Source organism: Pelodiscus sinensis, chromosome 1, assembly GCF_049634645.1.
Source record: "Pelodiscus sinensis isolate JC-2024 chromosome 1, ASM4963464v1, whole genome shotgun sequence".
Taxonomy (NCBI): Eukaryota; Metazoa; Chordata; order Testudines; family Trionychidae; genus Pelodiscus; species Pelodiscus sinensis.
The window spans coordinates 107,540,902-107,556,234 of record NC_134711.1 but is presented as its reverse complement, the minus strand read 5'-3'; the positions used below and the strand labels follow the sequence as shown (position 1 = coordinate 107,556,234).

General features: G+C 47.6%; 1 protein-coding gene across 4 annotated transcripts in view; it reads left to right on the top strand.

Annotated features, from left to right (window-relative positions):
• The window catches only part of SLC6A13 (solute carrier family 6 member 13), a 69,635-nt gene extending 58,430 nt beyond the window's left edge, over positions 1 to 11,205 (top strand). For 3 of the 4 annotated variants that reach the window (XM_006135436.4, XM_006135437.4, XM_075940898.1), the window contains exons 12-15: positions 998 to 1,100; positions 5,228 to 5,328; positions 6,129 to 6,299; positions 7,350 to 11,203. In XM_006135436.4, the coding sequence (XP_006135498.2) occupies positions 998 to 1,100; positions 5,228 to 5,328; positions 6,129 to 6,299; positions 7,350 to 7,469 (495 nt within the window). In that variant the 3' untranslated portion in view covers positions 7,470 to 11,203. Of the gene's footprint in view, positions 1 to 997; positions 1,101 to 5,227; positions 5,329 to 6,128; positions 6,300 to 7,349 lie in introns of all 4 variants that reach the window. The other variant, XM_075940907.1, reaches the window with a different exon arrangement.
• Positions 11,206 to 15,333: the final 4,128 nt, after the last annotated feature.

The following is a 15,333-nucleotide window of genomic DNA, read 5'->3' as shown; positions in this document are numbered from 1 at the left end:
AAAGCACCAAAGTCCGGGGTCAACTGGGAACTCCCCAGCTGACCCCGGGCTGGGTTCTGTGTAGCGCTGCCACTTTGCAATGTTGCGGGGAGACCTGATGCCGGGTTCCCTGTGGCATTCAAAGCGGCAGCACCTCACGGAGCAGCTGGCTCCATGTGCACTGTTGGTTTGAAGTACCCCCTTCTCCCACCCTTGCTTGCCTCTATCTGATAGACTACTAGTCGACTAGTCCTTCACATCCCTAGATGGGACCCTCATGAGCACTATGTGTACAGTGAGCTCTTGGGCCTGGTTCTGCTCTCCCGTTCTTCCATGTAAATTGTGATTACTCCCATGGAACTGAATGGAATTCAGCTGGTATAAAAACTGGCATGAGATCAGATGTGGGCCCAGATTCCCTTTTGGCAGTGGGATGGGGTAACGCCCGAGTGTGGGTTTCTCCCTCTTTGTCATCTTCTGTGTCACCTGTTTTTGAAAAGCTGCCTCTGACTTTGCACCGGCGGTGTTGTGCCCAGAACTAATTGCAGGCCTGTGTTGTAGCAGTGCCTGCAAAGCTAGGTAGTTAAGCCAAATTTGGGCCCCCAATGATTTACCTCTGCAAAAGTGCACTCTGTTCTATCTGGGTGCAAATTTGACATCCCTGTTGATTTTTTTTTTTTTTTTTTTTTTGAAAATCAGAGATATTGGCCCATGGGGTCTCTTTTCCCATTTCACTTTCCCATAGGCCTGTGTTTTCACACTGTCCTAAAAATCCCCCTGGACAGTAACATTTCCTCTCTTGGTAATGAGAGGCTGTACAGGGAGCACAGACGGGATGTGGGGAGAACAGGGTTCCCATGGAGGCCCCCAGTGCTGATCTGGGTTTTGGCCAGTTTGGACCTACAAGGGCAGATTGTCATCAGGCTGTGGAGCAGGAAGGCACCAAAGACCTGAGCTAGTACTTTCTTCAGCTGAACAGCTTGACCTCCCTCTCTTCTCCCTGCTTTGCCCCTCCCAGGGTGGGATGTACGTCTTCCAGCTCTTTGATTACTACGCTGCCAGTGGCATGTGCCTGCTCTTTGTTGCCATCTTCGAGACGCTGTGTATCGGCTGGGTGTATGGTAAGTATGGGCCCAATGGCCAGCAGGTGTCGCGGACTCCAAATCCTTGTGCGGACTCTCATCCCCTCACTGGGGCTGGTGTCTCTATTACTCGTGAGAGCAGCAGGCCATAGATCCTCTTGGTAAATCTGACACATTGGAGCCCTTTTCAGATAGTAACGCAACATGCCCTCATTTCAGTACCCTTAGGGTATGTCTACATTGCATTCCTCTTTCAAGAGAGGAATGCAAATGCAGACGACCAAAATCGCAACTGAAGCACGGATTTGAATTTCCCGTACTTCATTTGCATAATCGTGGCCGGGCACTATTTCGAAATACCCTATTTCGAAAAAAGAAACGCTGTGTAGACGCGGTTATTTTGAAAGAAACCCCTTCTTTCTAAATAACCCTTACTCCTTAAAAAATGAGTTTGAAGGGTTATTTTGGAAGAAGGGTTTTCTTTCGAAATAACCGCGTCTAGACACCCTATTTTGAAGAAAGAAATGCTATTTCAAAATAGCGCCTGGACGCGATTATGCAAACGAAGCACGGGAAATTCTAATCCGTGCTTCATTTGCAATTTCGTTCATCTGCATTTGCATTCCTCTCTCGTAAGAGGAGTGCAATGTAGACATACCCTCAGACTTGGCGAGCACTTCCTAGAAGCAGTGCCCTGTGGGAGCTGGCTGGAGAAGCTTCCTCATGGCTGTAACAAATGTTTGCATTTATCCATATTGCCCATAATGCCCCATTTCTGAACATAAGAACGGCCGTACTGGGTCAGACCAAAGGTCCATCTAGCCCAGTATCCTGTCTACCAACAGTGGCCAGCACCAGGTGCCCCAGAGAGGGTGGACCGAAGACACTGATCAAGCAATTTGTCTCCTGCCATCCCTCTCCAGCCTCTTACATACAGAGGCCAAGGACACCATTTTATCCCCTGGCTAATAGCCTTTTATGGACCTAACCTCCATGAAATTATCTAGCTTCTCTTTAAACTCTATTATAGTCCTAGCCTTCACAGCCTCCTGGCAAGGAGTTCCACAGGTTGACTACACGCTGTGTGAAGAAGAACTTTCTTTTATTAGTTTTAAACCTGCAACCAATTAATTTCATTTGGTGCCCTCTAGTTCTTCTATTTAGGGAACTAATAAATAACTTTTCTTTATTGGCCCTCTCTACACCACTCATAATTTTATATACCTCTATCATATCCCCCCTCAGTCTCCTCTTTTCTAAACTGAAAAGTCCCAGTCGCTTTAACCTCTCCTCATATGGGACCCGTTCCAAACCCCTAATCATTTTAGTTGCCCTTTTCTGAACCCTGTCCAAGGCCAAAATATCTTTTTTGAGCTGAGGAGACCACATCTGTACACAGTATTCAAGATGTGGGCGTACCATAGTTTTATACAGGGGCAGTAAGATTCTGTGTCTTACTTTCTATCCCTTTTTAAATAATTCCTAGCATCCTATTTGCCTTTTTGACCGCCGCTGCACACTGTGTGGAAGTTTTCAGAGAATTGTCCACAATAACTCCAAGATCTCTTTCCTGATTTGTCGTAGCCAAATTAGCCCCCATCATACTGTACGTATAGTTGGGGTTATTTTTCCCGATGTGCATTACTTTACACTTATCCACATTAAATTTCATTTGCCATTTTGTTGCCCAATCTCTCAGTTTGGTGAGATCTTCTTGGAGTTCCTCACAGTCTGCTTCTGTCTTGACTATCCTAAACAGTTTGGTATCATCTGCAAACTTTACTACCTCACTGCTTACCCCTTTCTCCAGATCATTTATGAATAAGTTGGAAAGGATTTGGTCCCAGGACTGACCCTTGGGGTACACCACTAGTTACCCCTCTCCAATCTGAAAATTTACCATTTATTCCTACCCTTTGTTTCCTGTCTTTTAACCAGTTCTCAATCCAAGAAAGGACCTTCCCTCTTATCCCATGGCCATGTAATTTACACAAGAGCCTTTGGTGAGGGACCCTGTCAAAGGCTTTCTGAAAATCTAAGTATACTATATCTACTGGATCCCCCTTGTCCGCATGTTTGTTAACCCCTTCAAAGAACTCTAACAGATTAGTAAGACAGGATTTCCCTTTACAGAAACCATGTTGACTTTTGGCCAATAAATTATGTTCTTCTACATGCTTCACAATTTTATTCTTTACTATTGTTTTGAGTAATTTGCCTGGTAACGAAGTTAGTCTGTAATTGCCAGGATCGCCTCTAGAGCCCTTTTTAAATATTGGTGTCATGTTGGCTACCTTCCAGTCATCAGGTACGGAAGCCGATTTAAAGGATAGGTTACAAACCACAGATAATAGCTCAGCAATTTCCCATTTGAGTTCTTTTAGAACCCTTGGATGAATGCCATCCGGTCCCGGAGATTTGTTAACATTAAGTTTTTCTATTTGTTCCAAAACCTCCTCTAATGACACTTCAATCCGGGACAGTTCCTCAGATTCATCACCCAAAAAGGACGGTGCAGTTTCGGGAATCTCCCCAACGTCCTTAGCCGTGAAGACTGAAGCAAAGAAATCATGTAGTTTCTCCGCAATGGCTTTATCGTCCGTGATTGCTCCTTTTATAGCTCGATCATCTAGGGGACCCACAGGTTTTTTAGCAGGCTTCCTGCTTCTAATGTACTTAAAAAACATTTTGTTATTTCTTTTTGAGTTTTTTGGCTAGCTGTTCCTCAAAATCTTTTTTTGCTTTTCTTATTACATTTTTACACTTGATTTGACAGTGTTTATGTTCCTTTCTATTTATCTCACTAGGATTGGACTTCCACTTCTTAAAAGATACCTTTTTGTCCCTCACTGCTTCTTTTACATGGTGGTTAAGCCACGGTGACTCTTTTTCAGGTCTCTTGCTATGTTTTTTAATTTGGGGTATACATTTAAGTTGGGCCTCTATTATGGTGTCTTTAAAAAATTTCCATGCAGCTTTCAGGGATTTGGCTCTAGTCACTGTGCCTTTTAATTTCTGTTTAACTAACCTCCTCATTTTTGCGTAATTCCCCTTTTTGAAATTAAATGCCAGGGTGCTGGACTGCTGAGGTGTTCTTCCCACCACAGGAATGTTGAATGTTACTATATTATGGTCACTATTCCCAAGCGGTCTGGTAACGGTTATATCCTGGACCTGACCCTGCACTCCACTCAGGACTAAATCGAGAATTGCCTGTCCCCTTGTGGGTTCCTGCACTAGCTGCTCCAAGAAGCAGTCATTTAAGCCATTGAGAAATTTTATCTCCGCTTCTCTTCCTGAGGTGACATGTAGCCAGTGGGGGTAATTAAATATGGGGATAATTAAAATCCCCCATTATTATAGAGTTCTTTATTTTGGTAGCCTCTCTAATATCTCTCAGCATTTCAATGTCAGTATCACTGTCCTGGTCAGGTGGTCAGTAATATATCCCTACTGCTAATTTCTTATTATTGGAGCATGGAATTACTATCCATAGCGATTCTATTGAACATGTTGATTCACTTAATATTTTTATTTCATTTGATTCTACATTATCTTTCACATACAGAGCCACTCCGCCACCCACCCAGCCTGCTCTATCCTTTCGATATATTTTATATCCTGGTATGATTGTGTCCCACAGATTTTCCTCATTCCACCAGGTTTCAGTGATGCCTATTATGTCAATCTCCTCATTTAATACGAAGTACTCTAGTTCATCCATCTTATTAGTCAGACTCCTAGCATTTGTGTACAAGCACTTTAGAAATTTGCCACTGGTTATTTGTCTGCCCTTCCCTGATGCATTGGATTCCTTTGTATGCTGTTGTTTGTTTGCTCTGGCCCATGGTTTGCCCTCTCCCCTCCTCTCTTTCTGACTACAGCTTAGAGAATCTCTATCAATGGATTCTCCTCTAAGAGAAGTCTCCTTCCGAGTTACGTGCATCTCCGCACCAGTCGGCTTTCCCCCATCTCTTAGTTTAAAACTCCTCTATGGCCTTTTTAATGTTTAGTGCCAGCAGTCTGGTTCCACCTTGGTTCCACCCTCTGAGCTCCCTTTTCTCCACATGAGTCTCCCTGTCAGTCAGTATCCTCTCTGGCCCCTGCAGGTGCTATTACTCTTGTCTTTTTCATTCACATGGTCGCCTCCCCCCTCCCTTCCTCAGGTGCTGATCGTTTCTATGATAACATTGAAGACATGATTGGTTACCGGCCGTGGCCTGTCATCAAATACTGCTGGCTCTTCATCACGCCAGCTGTGTGCCTGGTGAGAGCATGGAGGCTGTTGGTCTTGGGGGCCTGAGAGAGGAGTGTCTCAGGGTAGGGTGGGGTTGGTTTAGGTTGCTGTGGGAGTAGGGGAAATGGATAGTCCCGGGACCCCTGTTTTGGGGACACACTGAGTAGGGAGTAAGCACGTTCCCATGGAGCGGGCAAGGTGGTAATGGCTCACTGGCTGAGTGTGGTCATCAGGGAAGGTAAGAACCTGACTGCTCCTGCCACCAGCTGCAGTGTGTCTACACAGCCACAGCAGCACATCTGAGCCTGGGTCTGCAGATTCAGGCTCGGGCTACGGCACTAAAAAAAGCTGTGTGGTCATTTGGGCTGGGGCTCGGGCTCCCATCTAAGCCTGAACTTCTGCACAGCTCTTTCTAGTGCTATGGAATGAGCCCGCTTCTGTGGACCTGGGCTCTGGGACTCGTGGCTGCAGGTTTCTGTGGCCGGGTGAGAAGTCCTAGTGAGCAGACTCCTTTAGCTCACGAGACCTGGGGTTTGGAAGCCAGTGGTTCTCACCCTGCTGCTGCGTGTGAGCTCTGATCACCAGGGGCATGTGTGAGCGGGGATGAAATAGCTGGGGTAAGGAACAGATCACCAGTGACTGCTGCTAGGACAAGCTCTTGGCTGAGGGGTGGCAGCACCACTCTGGTCTGATTTGCTCTGGCTGTTGCCCCTACGGGGTCTGTCTGCCCCAGGAAGACCTGATGAGGGTGTGAAGTCAGAAGGGAAATCCTGTTAGTTAATGACATTGCTTCCCTCTTCCTCTGATCTTGGCTTCTTCCACCTCCCCAGGCCACCTTCTTGTTTTCTCTGATTAAATATACCCCTCTGACCTACAACAAGAAGTATGTGTACCCGTGGTGGGGAGACACCCTGGGCTGGCTGCTGGCCCTCTCGTCCATGGTCTGCATCCCTCTCTGGATTGTCTACAAGCTCTCCACGATCAAGGGCTCCCTGAGAGAGGTGAGGCTGCTGCTTCCTGAGGAGGGTATGGGACAAAGAGGGGCGGATGGAGGCCTCACAGGTCACTGGCTTATTGAAATGACAGCTCCTTGGGGTGTGACTGACGGGTATGTTGTGGGTTAATAAACAGGAACCTAGAATTAAGTCACTGAAGCTCAGTCTATTACTATAAAAAATTAGTGGCTTTATTGAATTCAAGCTGGCTGGAGGGCTACAGAGCAGTCGCTGCCTTCCAGTGCCTTGCAGTTCTTGGCGCGCTCTTATTTGTCAAATGCCATAGGAAAATGGTGGTGTGGGAAGTGCTGGTAAGAGACGAAGTGCCGGTCAAACACACTGGAGTTTCCCAGATAGATGCAGGCAGCCCACACACTCAAGTGGGGAGGTCTGATCTGAGGGGGCTATGGATCCTGGTATTTGATGCAGGCTAGGCTTCAAACTGGGACCTCTAGGTCCCTTGCTGAGTCTGCACCCCCTAGGAGTGGCCTTTGGCTACGTACAGCTCTGCTTGTGCAGAAGCAATGGCTGGGTGTTGCTGCTCTCAAGCATTGTGGAGGGCTCTGGTCTGCATTGGAAACACGTGCTGGATGGCTCAGGTGTAAAAACCGGGGTCAGGATGTGGGATGCTGACGTTGTTGTGGCGGGATCACAGTGCTGGTCAGGAAAGTGGAAGGGAATTTTCCGAGGGTCTCATACAAGCCCTGGGCATTCCCAGATGCTGTCAACAGCTAAGGTGGTTTTCAACTATTGTTTACATTGTTATATCTGAATGTGGGAACGGGGGCTCTTCTAGGGCATGCCTGGCCCTGAGGAGCTGGTGTTGCAGCAGGGGAGGGTGTAGGTGTCATGAGCTGGGACTCATTCAGCCTGAGATCCAGATGTGATTACCAAACTCCTCCCTGCCTCTTCCCTCCATGCTGCCCTTGCTGGAGGGCTGCTTCGAAAGGGGCTGTTTGGGGGGGGGGGGGTAGGCCAGTGGGTGGGAGGAGGCTTGTGAGTGAGCCAGATCCTTCCCGACACAGCTCTGTCCTACATCTGACTTTTCTCTTTCAGAGGTTCCACCACTTGGTCTGCCCGGATGAGGACTTGCCTTTCAGTCTAGGTGTAGGACAGGCCCTGCCTTCCACTCGATCGGGCCTCCTGATGCTGACAGAGCTAGAGTCCCACTGCTAGGGCCACCGCGCCCTCCCCCCCCGGCTTGTTTGATGCATCCCGTCTCGCTGTCGGATGACTCGAGGATTCTCCATTTCCCGAGGGGAGCAGGACTTGTGAGCTGATCTCTCTTCCCCTGGAGGATTTGATGGGCTCATCTGGGGCTGCCATAGAAGGGTCTCCGTGGTCAGTGTGGAGTCAGCGATGCACCTTATTTGCCTCCTGGGGAGCACATACTGGAGCTGATTAAAACAGCTGAGCGTACCCAGTGCTCCAGAAGATAGGACAGGAGAGACTCAGCCCTGGAGCGGAGATGGTCGAAGGTCACAGAGACTTAGAGGACCTCTCCGTTCATTCCATTAAATCCTTTATCTTGTCTCTCCTGAGTGGCACGGCCTCGGTTTTGTCTCTCTTGATTTTTCTTTGTAAAGGAACTCTCCTCATCATTGCTCCTGGAAGTGCTGCATTTTTCCAGAGCTACCCAAAGCTTAATCGGTCAGGACCATCCTTCTGGGCCAGGGCTATGGGTATTTTGGTGGCTCAAGAAGTCAAATAATTGTCGGTGGTGGTGGAGGTGGCTAGTCTAAAGGGGAAGTCACACCAAATTGTAACTTCCCCTCACTAATCTCCCAGAATTAAAGAAATATTGTACACCAGCGTTTTTTAAACTGTGTTCCGTGGCGCGCTGGTGTGCTGCGAGGCAGTCGGAGGTGTGCCACGGAGAACAACAGAATTCAAAATGGCCCCTCTTAAAGGGGCAGGTGATCTTTTTTCCCCTCAATAACTTTCCCCTGACCCTTTTTTCCCCCTCAATAACTGTCCTCCTGACCCATCCCCCCCCTTTCTTTTGGTCAACAAAAAATCCTTGGTGTTCCTCATTAAAAAAATATAGTTTGGTATTCCTCGGTCTTAAAAAGTTTAAGAAACACTGTTGTACACTGTTATTCCTTTTTGACCTGAGTGATTAGCCAAATTTAGAGCTAAGAGGAGAAACTTACGATGGAATTAGGTATTTCATAGAATACTATTTCTTGGGTTATGAGGAGAAGCTGGGGCGGGAGTCAGGCAATCTTCCCCCCCCCCCCAGGGACTACACAAAATCCCGTTTCTCTGACCACAGTAGGAGCTAAATAAGAGACTGTGTCTTTACTCACAGTTCCGAGCCTCAGCTTAGAGCCCGACAACTCTCTCTGTTTTTTTTTAAGGGCCCCCTTCCAGTGCTTATCCTGACTCTGTCCTTGCTGGGATTCTCCCTGCTTCTCTGCCTTTTTGTGTCTCTTCCACAGACACACACCCCTCAAAATGCAATGTAGCAGAACCTCTCCCCCCACAAATGCCTTGGCTGTGCCAGTGTTGTGGATGGAAGCTTTTCTTGCTTCAGCTACCTGCTTCCACATAAGAGCCTAAATGGTTTTCATAACTATTTTAAATGAAGGTTGCATCCAACCTATCACATCCATCCCAAAGAGGGACCCACGGAGACCTCTTCCTTCATCAGGCCCTGATCAGAGCTGGTCAATCCAAAGGAAAGTGGGAGCTCGCATCTGTGACGCTGAAACTCTACAGCAGAGGTTGCTGCAAAGCAGGAATGAGGTATGGGGATGCAGGACTGCAACAGCAGGAGGAATAGCAAGAGCAGGAATGGAGCAATGCGCTAGAAGAGAGCTTGTGTTTGGGTTTTTTTCAGTGGGGCAGGGCTGATTTTAGGCCTGAGAAAGTGTTTGCAGGTCAGGACCAACATTCCTTTTAATTTTTTTCCATCCATGAGTGGAATACATTTTATGTGCACTGAAGCCTGTGCAGATGTGCACCACCACTACAAACACATGCTGTTGCTATGGAGCGGATGCTCTGCTGATCAGCTGGGCAGCATTTGAATCTGCTCTGAGTGACTGCCCAAATGTTCAGCTTGCAGGGAGCTCTGGTCAGGACCATGGTGTTTGGGGCATATCGGGAGGCACCTGCAGCTCAGGTGCATTGCAGGGTGGATGGGAAAGAGAACTGGAAGAGCAGGGGATGCTGCAGGCCAGCATGGAGGTGCATGAGCAGCTCTGCCCTGGGCCCCTAGGACTGGACTAGCAGCTAGTGCCTGGTGCGTGGGAAGGTCAGGAGCCTAGGCAGGGCTCTGCAGCCCAATTTAACTGTAACACTGATTTGTGAGCAGTATTTAAATTGTATCTTTAAGCAGCAAGTTCCCATGTAAATATTTAGGGTAGGTGGAGGCCATTATGCCATGCTGGCTCCAGAGGTCGCGTGCTATTTCTATTGTCTCCTTTTGCTGTCATCACGTAACTTGTTCCAAAGCCGGAACACATAAGAAGTTGATGGAATGAGCCAAACCGCTCCCAGCAATTTTGGGGTCACAGCTGACTCCTTATCTATGCTGCTGCATGCTTCAGTCCCCCAAACCCTGACTGGAAACTCTCACTAGGACTGCTTGGGGACACCCCACTTGGGAGTTGAAATGAAAACAAACCAGAAAAGTGCAGTTGCGGATGGTGGTCACAAGATGGCCTCGCTACTTTAGATCCTGCTCCTAATATAGCACCCATTGCAAAAACGTGTCATGCCAGTGTATTTACAGCTAAGCAAGCAGGAGGCTTTGGAAGCTCTCCAATTGTGAAGGCAGCCAGATTCACGTCTTGGAAATCACATTCCTGGTGCAAGGGGGAGCTACAGTCCAGTACAGCCAGATTTATTCACAAGCTAAGTAAGGGCCTCAGATTATAGGGGGGCCTCCTAGTTTTTAGTTGCATCCTTGCCTATGTACTAGTATATATGTAAATATAAAACTTTATGATGTCTATTTTCATTGTCCTTTCTGTTAGAATAATAAACATTTTTGGGGTGATGCTATGGGGCCTCTTAAACTTGACATAGCTTAGGGCCTCAGCATGTCTTAATCGGGCCCTGTGTACAGCTAATATTCGGATCCTCATTCCCAGCCTCTCAGTGCAGCAGGATCCTGACCCTATGAGTGAACTCAGATATTACCTTGGGTCTGCAGTGGTCAGAACTGGGGCTATCAGAAGTAGGCAGAAATGATCATTAAATTCCCTTTCTCCTGGAAGTGTCAGCTGTGGCTTTATGCAAGGGGCTATATATATGGTCGCCTACAGGGGACAAGAAGGATTTTTTCCTCTGATACACAATGGAGGCCTCCGCTATTGATCACAGCTGGAGCCAGCACATCAGTAGAGTTGCCAACTTCCACTAATGACACAGCCACGCACCTTTGCCCCTCCTCTGCCCTGCTCTTTTCCCAAGGCTCCACCCCTGCTCCACCCTTTCTTGAGGCCCCGCCTCCTCAAACCACCCGCCTTTCCCTCCCTCACATTCACCAAGCTGGGGTAGTGGGTTGCAGCTCTGGCTGGGGATGTGGGCTCTGGGATGGGAGCAGAGAGGAGGGGTTTGGAGCACACGAAGCGGCTTAAGGCTGCACTGAACCATTGAAAGGTCCAACCAATGACTTGGATGTCTGAAAAAACTCCATTGCTGTTCGTATAGATGGGTGAAAGTCTGGACTGGGGATTCAAGCACTGGACTAGGAGGTAGGTGATCTGCATTTAGTTCCTGGCTTTGTCACGGATATATTGTGTGGCCTCGAGCAAGTCTTGTCATTTTAGTGTGCCTTAGTTCCTCCCATTTGTGGTATAGAGAGAGTAATACTTCCATGGGGGGATGAGAATCAATATTTGAAAGTGCTTTGAAATCTATGGAAATGCCCTTACAGAAAAGACCCATAGAATTTAATAGTGATGTTACCAATATGATTGCATATGAAGTTAGTACAGGCCTATAAAAATGACTCTGAAAAACCAACAGAATTGAATAGAGAATGAAGTTCTTTCCACGGGAATCTTAATTATTTTTGTTTTGCTATTTGCTGCAGAATGCAGCATCAGATGTGGGTCAGAAGTCACCAGTGGGGTGTCCTGAGCTATTCTACTCCATTCAGCGATAAGCGATTGGTTGCATGGATGTGCTGCCCCGTACGCTGTGCTGGCTCTGCACAGGTAGCCAAGACATCAGATTCAGGGAGAGCCCCCAAAGATTACAAAATCAGATGATCAAAGGCACCAGTCCAGGTTTATTGTCAAATGAAGTACAGGAATAGTTGTCAGTAGACTCTACTGAACCACCAGGGCTGGGGAACATTTTTGGGGTTGGGTGCTGATGATCCACAGAAAAATTAGTTGGGGACTGCACACAAGTGAGAAGCGAAAAAAGAAAACAACCACAAAGCAACTAATCAGATGAATGAACCCTCACTGCCGTGGCCCCCGACTGAGAAGGAGAAAGACACGCCCCACAGTCCCCTCGCACAGCAGAGACTAAGCGGGCCCAGGCTAGTAGAGTTTGTGTGCCTCAGCCCCGTGGTGGGGCAGCAGGGGGGCTGGAGTGCCAGTGTGGGCTCCCCAGTGTTGGGGGGGGGGGAGTCCTGAGCTTCAGGGGCCAGATCCAGGAAAGCTGAGGGCCTCATCTACCACATATGGCCTACCCCCTGACAATGGACACAGGATTCTTCAGAGCCCCCTAATCTGAACAAAGCAGCTCCTTTAAGACTCATCTTTAGACACAGATACAAACAAGTCCCACATCACTCGTATCAGGGTGCCACCCTTTGATGTTCCGTAGATGCCACCCCTTACCTTGCAGCTGGTGGTTTGATCAAAAATGTCTCTTATCATGCGGCTGTTTTAGAGCCTGTCCTGAATCTGGGTGTATATGTCCCTGTTATCGGTGCGGAGAGTGTTGGGACCAAGATGTTTCTTAATGAGGTGTTGTTACCATCCCTCTGAAATGTGCTTACAGCCTGTGTCTAGTACCAATTATTTTTTCTGCACCATCAGCCCTGTTCATGCCAAGTTCTATGAACAAGGGCCTGCCTCTTGCTTACAGCTTTACTTTGTTTTATATGAGCAAACTCTCGACCATTATTGCATAGGCCTCAGGGCTCATACTAGGCCTGTGGCTTATGTTTTTAGGCCCTCATCTTACTACTACAGAGATACTGTTCTTCACTGAATTGTATAGGATTGTTCCAAAAAATTATAGAGATTTTCATTTTCCATTAATCTCGTTAGGATTTTCTAGTGCAAGTCAAATATGACTGATGTGTAACATTCAGTGTGTCGTATTTAATCAAGGAGGCAGTCCGGAGAGCCGTTGAAAGGGCTCTAGGTCAGTCTGCTTAATCAAAAGAGTCTTTTGTCCGGTGACTGGGACACAGGGATTCAGCCAGCTCATTGATGGGGTGAAATGTCGCAGCTGCTCTAAATCCACCGAAAAGCAAACCAATGATGCGGAAGGTGTGTTAAATGTGAGTGCTCTTGATAAGGACTCGGCTCCTTAATCAATCTACAGGGTCATTCCAAATTACCAGCAGAACAAAGCATGGGAATTTAGGTTAACTCTTGGACTCCAAGAAGCCCAGCTTGGTAAAACACTGGAAGGGGCAGCCTAGGCTAATGAGTGGGCTGTGTGAGTGAGCCCTCCTTCATCTCAGTGGGTCTCAAGGCTGTTGTAATCAAGATGGTCTCTCAGGAGAGGGTAGTTTTGCTAATTGCACTTGTGTACTAGAATTTGTGGGGTGTGCTGATCAAGCCATAGCAGTACTTTGATTGGATCCAGAGGGAGCTCATGGTTCTCACACTGTTGTGTACAATCAACACTTCATGTGCCCCTGCTTTAGAAGTGTGTCACTTGTGTAATACTGGTAGGAAAAAAACCTATGTGTTTGAAAACCAGCAGAATCTGGCAATGCTGTGCATGGGCAACAGTAAGCCAAATGTCTTGAGGGCGACACACAGAACTCGCGGCAGTTTTCCCACCACTGCTACATATTGTGTCCAGGCAGGGCAATGAGTTTGTGCTGATTATATTTGAAATTCTCTCTCCAAACCTCCAGTTCCAAAAGCCTTTGCATGGCTCTTCTCTAAGGCTTTGTCTACACTTGCAGTTGATCCACAAAACTTTTGTGGTTCGTGGGTGCTTCACGCCACTCCTCCTCCTCCCCAAATGACGAAAGTTTTGCTGCAGCAGGTGAAAGTGTGAAAACTGCTTTGTTGGCAGCTCTCCTACTGACAAAGCGAAAGTTGCTTATGGGGGCTAGAAGTTTTTTGTCGGCAAAAGTGCCAACAATCAGCTGCATTCACATCTGTCGACATCTAGGGTACGTCTAGACTACATGCCTCTGTCGCCAGAGGCATGTAGATTAGGCTACCAGACATAGGAAAATGAAGCGGTGATTTAAATAATCGCCGCTTCATTTAAATTTACATGGCTGCCGCGCTGAGCCGACAAACAGCTGATCAGCTGTTTGTCGGCTCAGCGTGATAGTCTGGACGCGCGGGTGTCGACATCAAAGGTATTTGTCGACCACCCAGGTAAACCTTATCCCAGGAGGCATAGTGACAGGCCTGTATGGACACATTTTTGTCGCTATAAGATGCATAGTGTAGACATAGCCTGAAGCAACTTAAGAGTCTCCCAGCTGGGGCAGGGTGGGAATATTCACCAGGATTTAGTGTGCGTGATTTTCAAGCATTCACTTTGACCCGACTCTGTTACCATTGAAATTAATGGGAAATTTATCATTACTCCTGTCTGTTTCACTGGGGAGATACATATGTCACATTAGCTCAGAGGCAAGCTAAGACTTTGAATACCAGCTTCATAAAGTCCCAAATCTGCCAGCCAGCCCAAAAAAGTGAATCTAATAGTTTGGGAAGATGAGGACAAAGTCACATCTCCTCCGTTATGTGTTCTTTAAAAATAGAAGTTTGCATAAAAAATTAAGAGGCTTATGAGATTGTGACTTGCCTTAGCAGTCATTGGAAAGCTGTCAGACTCTTCTTTTCCAGCTGGGCTAAAAAAGAAAACTATGCTCTCTTCCCTCCCCACTCCAGCACTTACATCAATGACTCCTGGAACAGACTCTGGAATTTTTTTAACGGGAAGAAGAGGCGGTGATGGTGGTGATCTCACTCTTCAGTTGGAATGGGCCACCGTCCTTGATTAGAAGGGATGTCTGTGGTGGAGGACATATCCAGGCCCATACGCAGGAATTTCTGTGTGGGGTGTGTGCTTTTTTTTGTAAATGTGGACCACAAGAGTGTGAATGCACTCCCCATGGTTCCCCTAAGTAAGCAAGGAAATCAGCCCCAGCCTTCCCCCGGTTGGCCAGAGCATGGGGGAGGGAGGCTCGAGCAGCACGGCACTCCTGCCTTCCCCTGGCCAGCCGGAGCATGCTTACTTGGGGGACCATAGGGAGGTTGTTTTATACCCTTTGCTTCCTCTCCCCCACCCCCACCCCACATACAGGCTGATATGGAAAACAAGAGAGAACCCACTCTGCATGCAGAGCTTCCTCCTCTTTTTTTTGAGTGGCGTTCTGCTGTTTGTGATGGATCTGCATCTGGGCTCGAGGAGAGAGATTTTCTTCCCCAAAAGTGACTGCTCTTTTTAGCTGCTCTCAGTATGATCCAGTTTTTCCAAAGGTGTCTTAGGTTGCAGAAAGGAGACACAACATCCCTAATGCTGTGGGTTCAGATAGGGAGAAAGGTGAATGCGGGCAGGGGCAGTGGTGCCAGGTAGCACTTAGAAGAAATTTAAAAAATGCAGAGCTCTGACTGAGAGGGTAAGGAGGAACTGCCTGGCAGCATTTCAGGATCCTGCCAGACAGAGACCCCTTCAACGTTATTAACTCTCATCTAGATGCCTGTGTGATTGAGCACGTCTGTGGAGAAAACAATGGGCGTTTGAAAACCCACTCAACATGTCACTGACCTGCAATCTGGGGAGTCTCTATACCAACCTCTCTTTGGAGCACGGAGCACCGCTCTGGTAGGGGGAAGCATATCTGGGGGCGTTACGGTGTAGC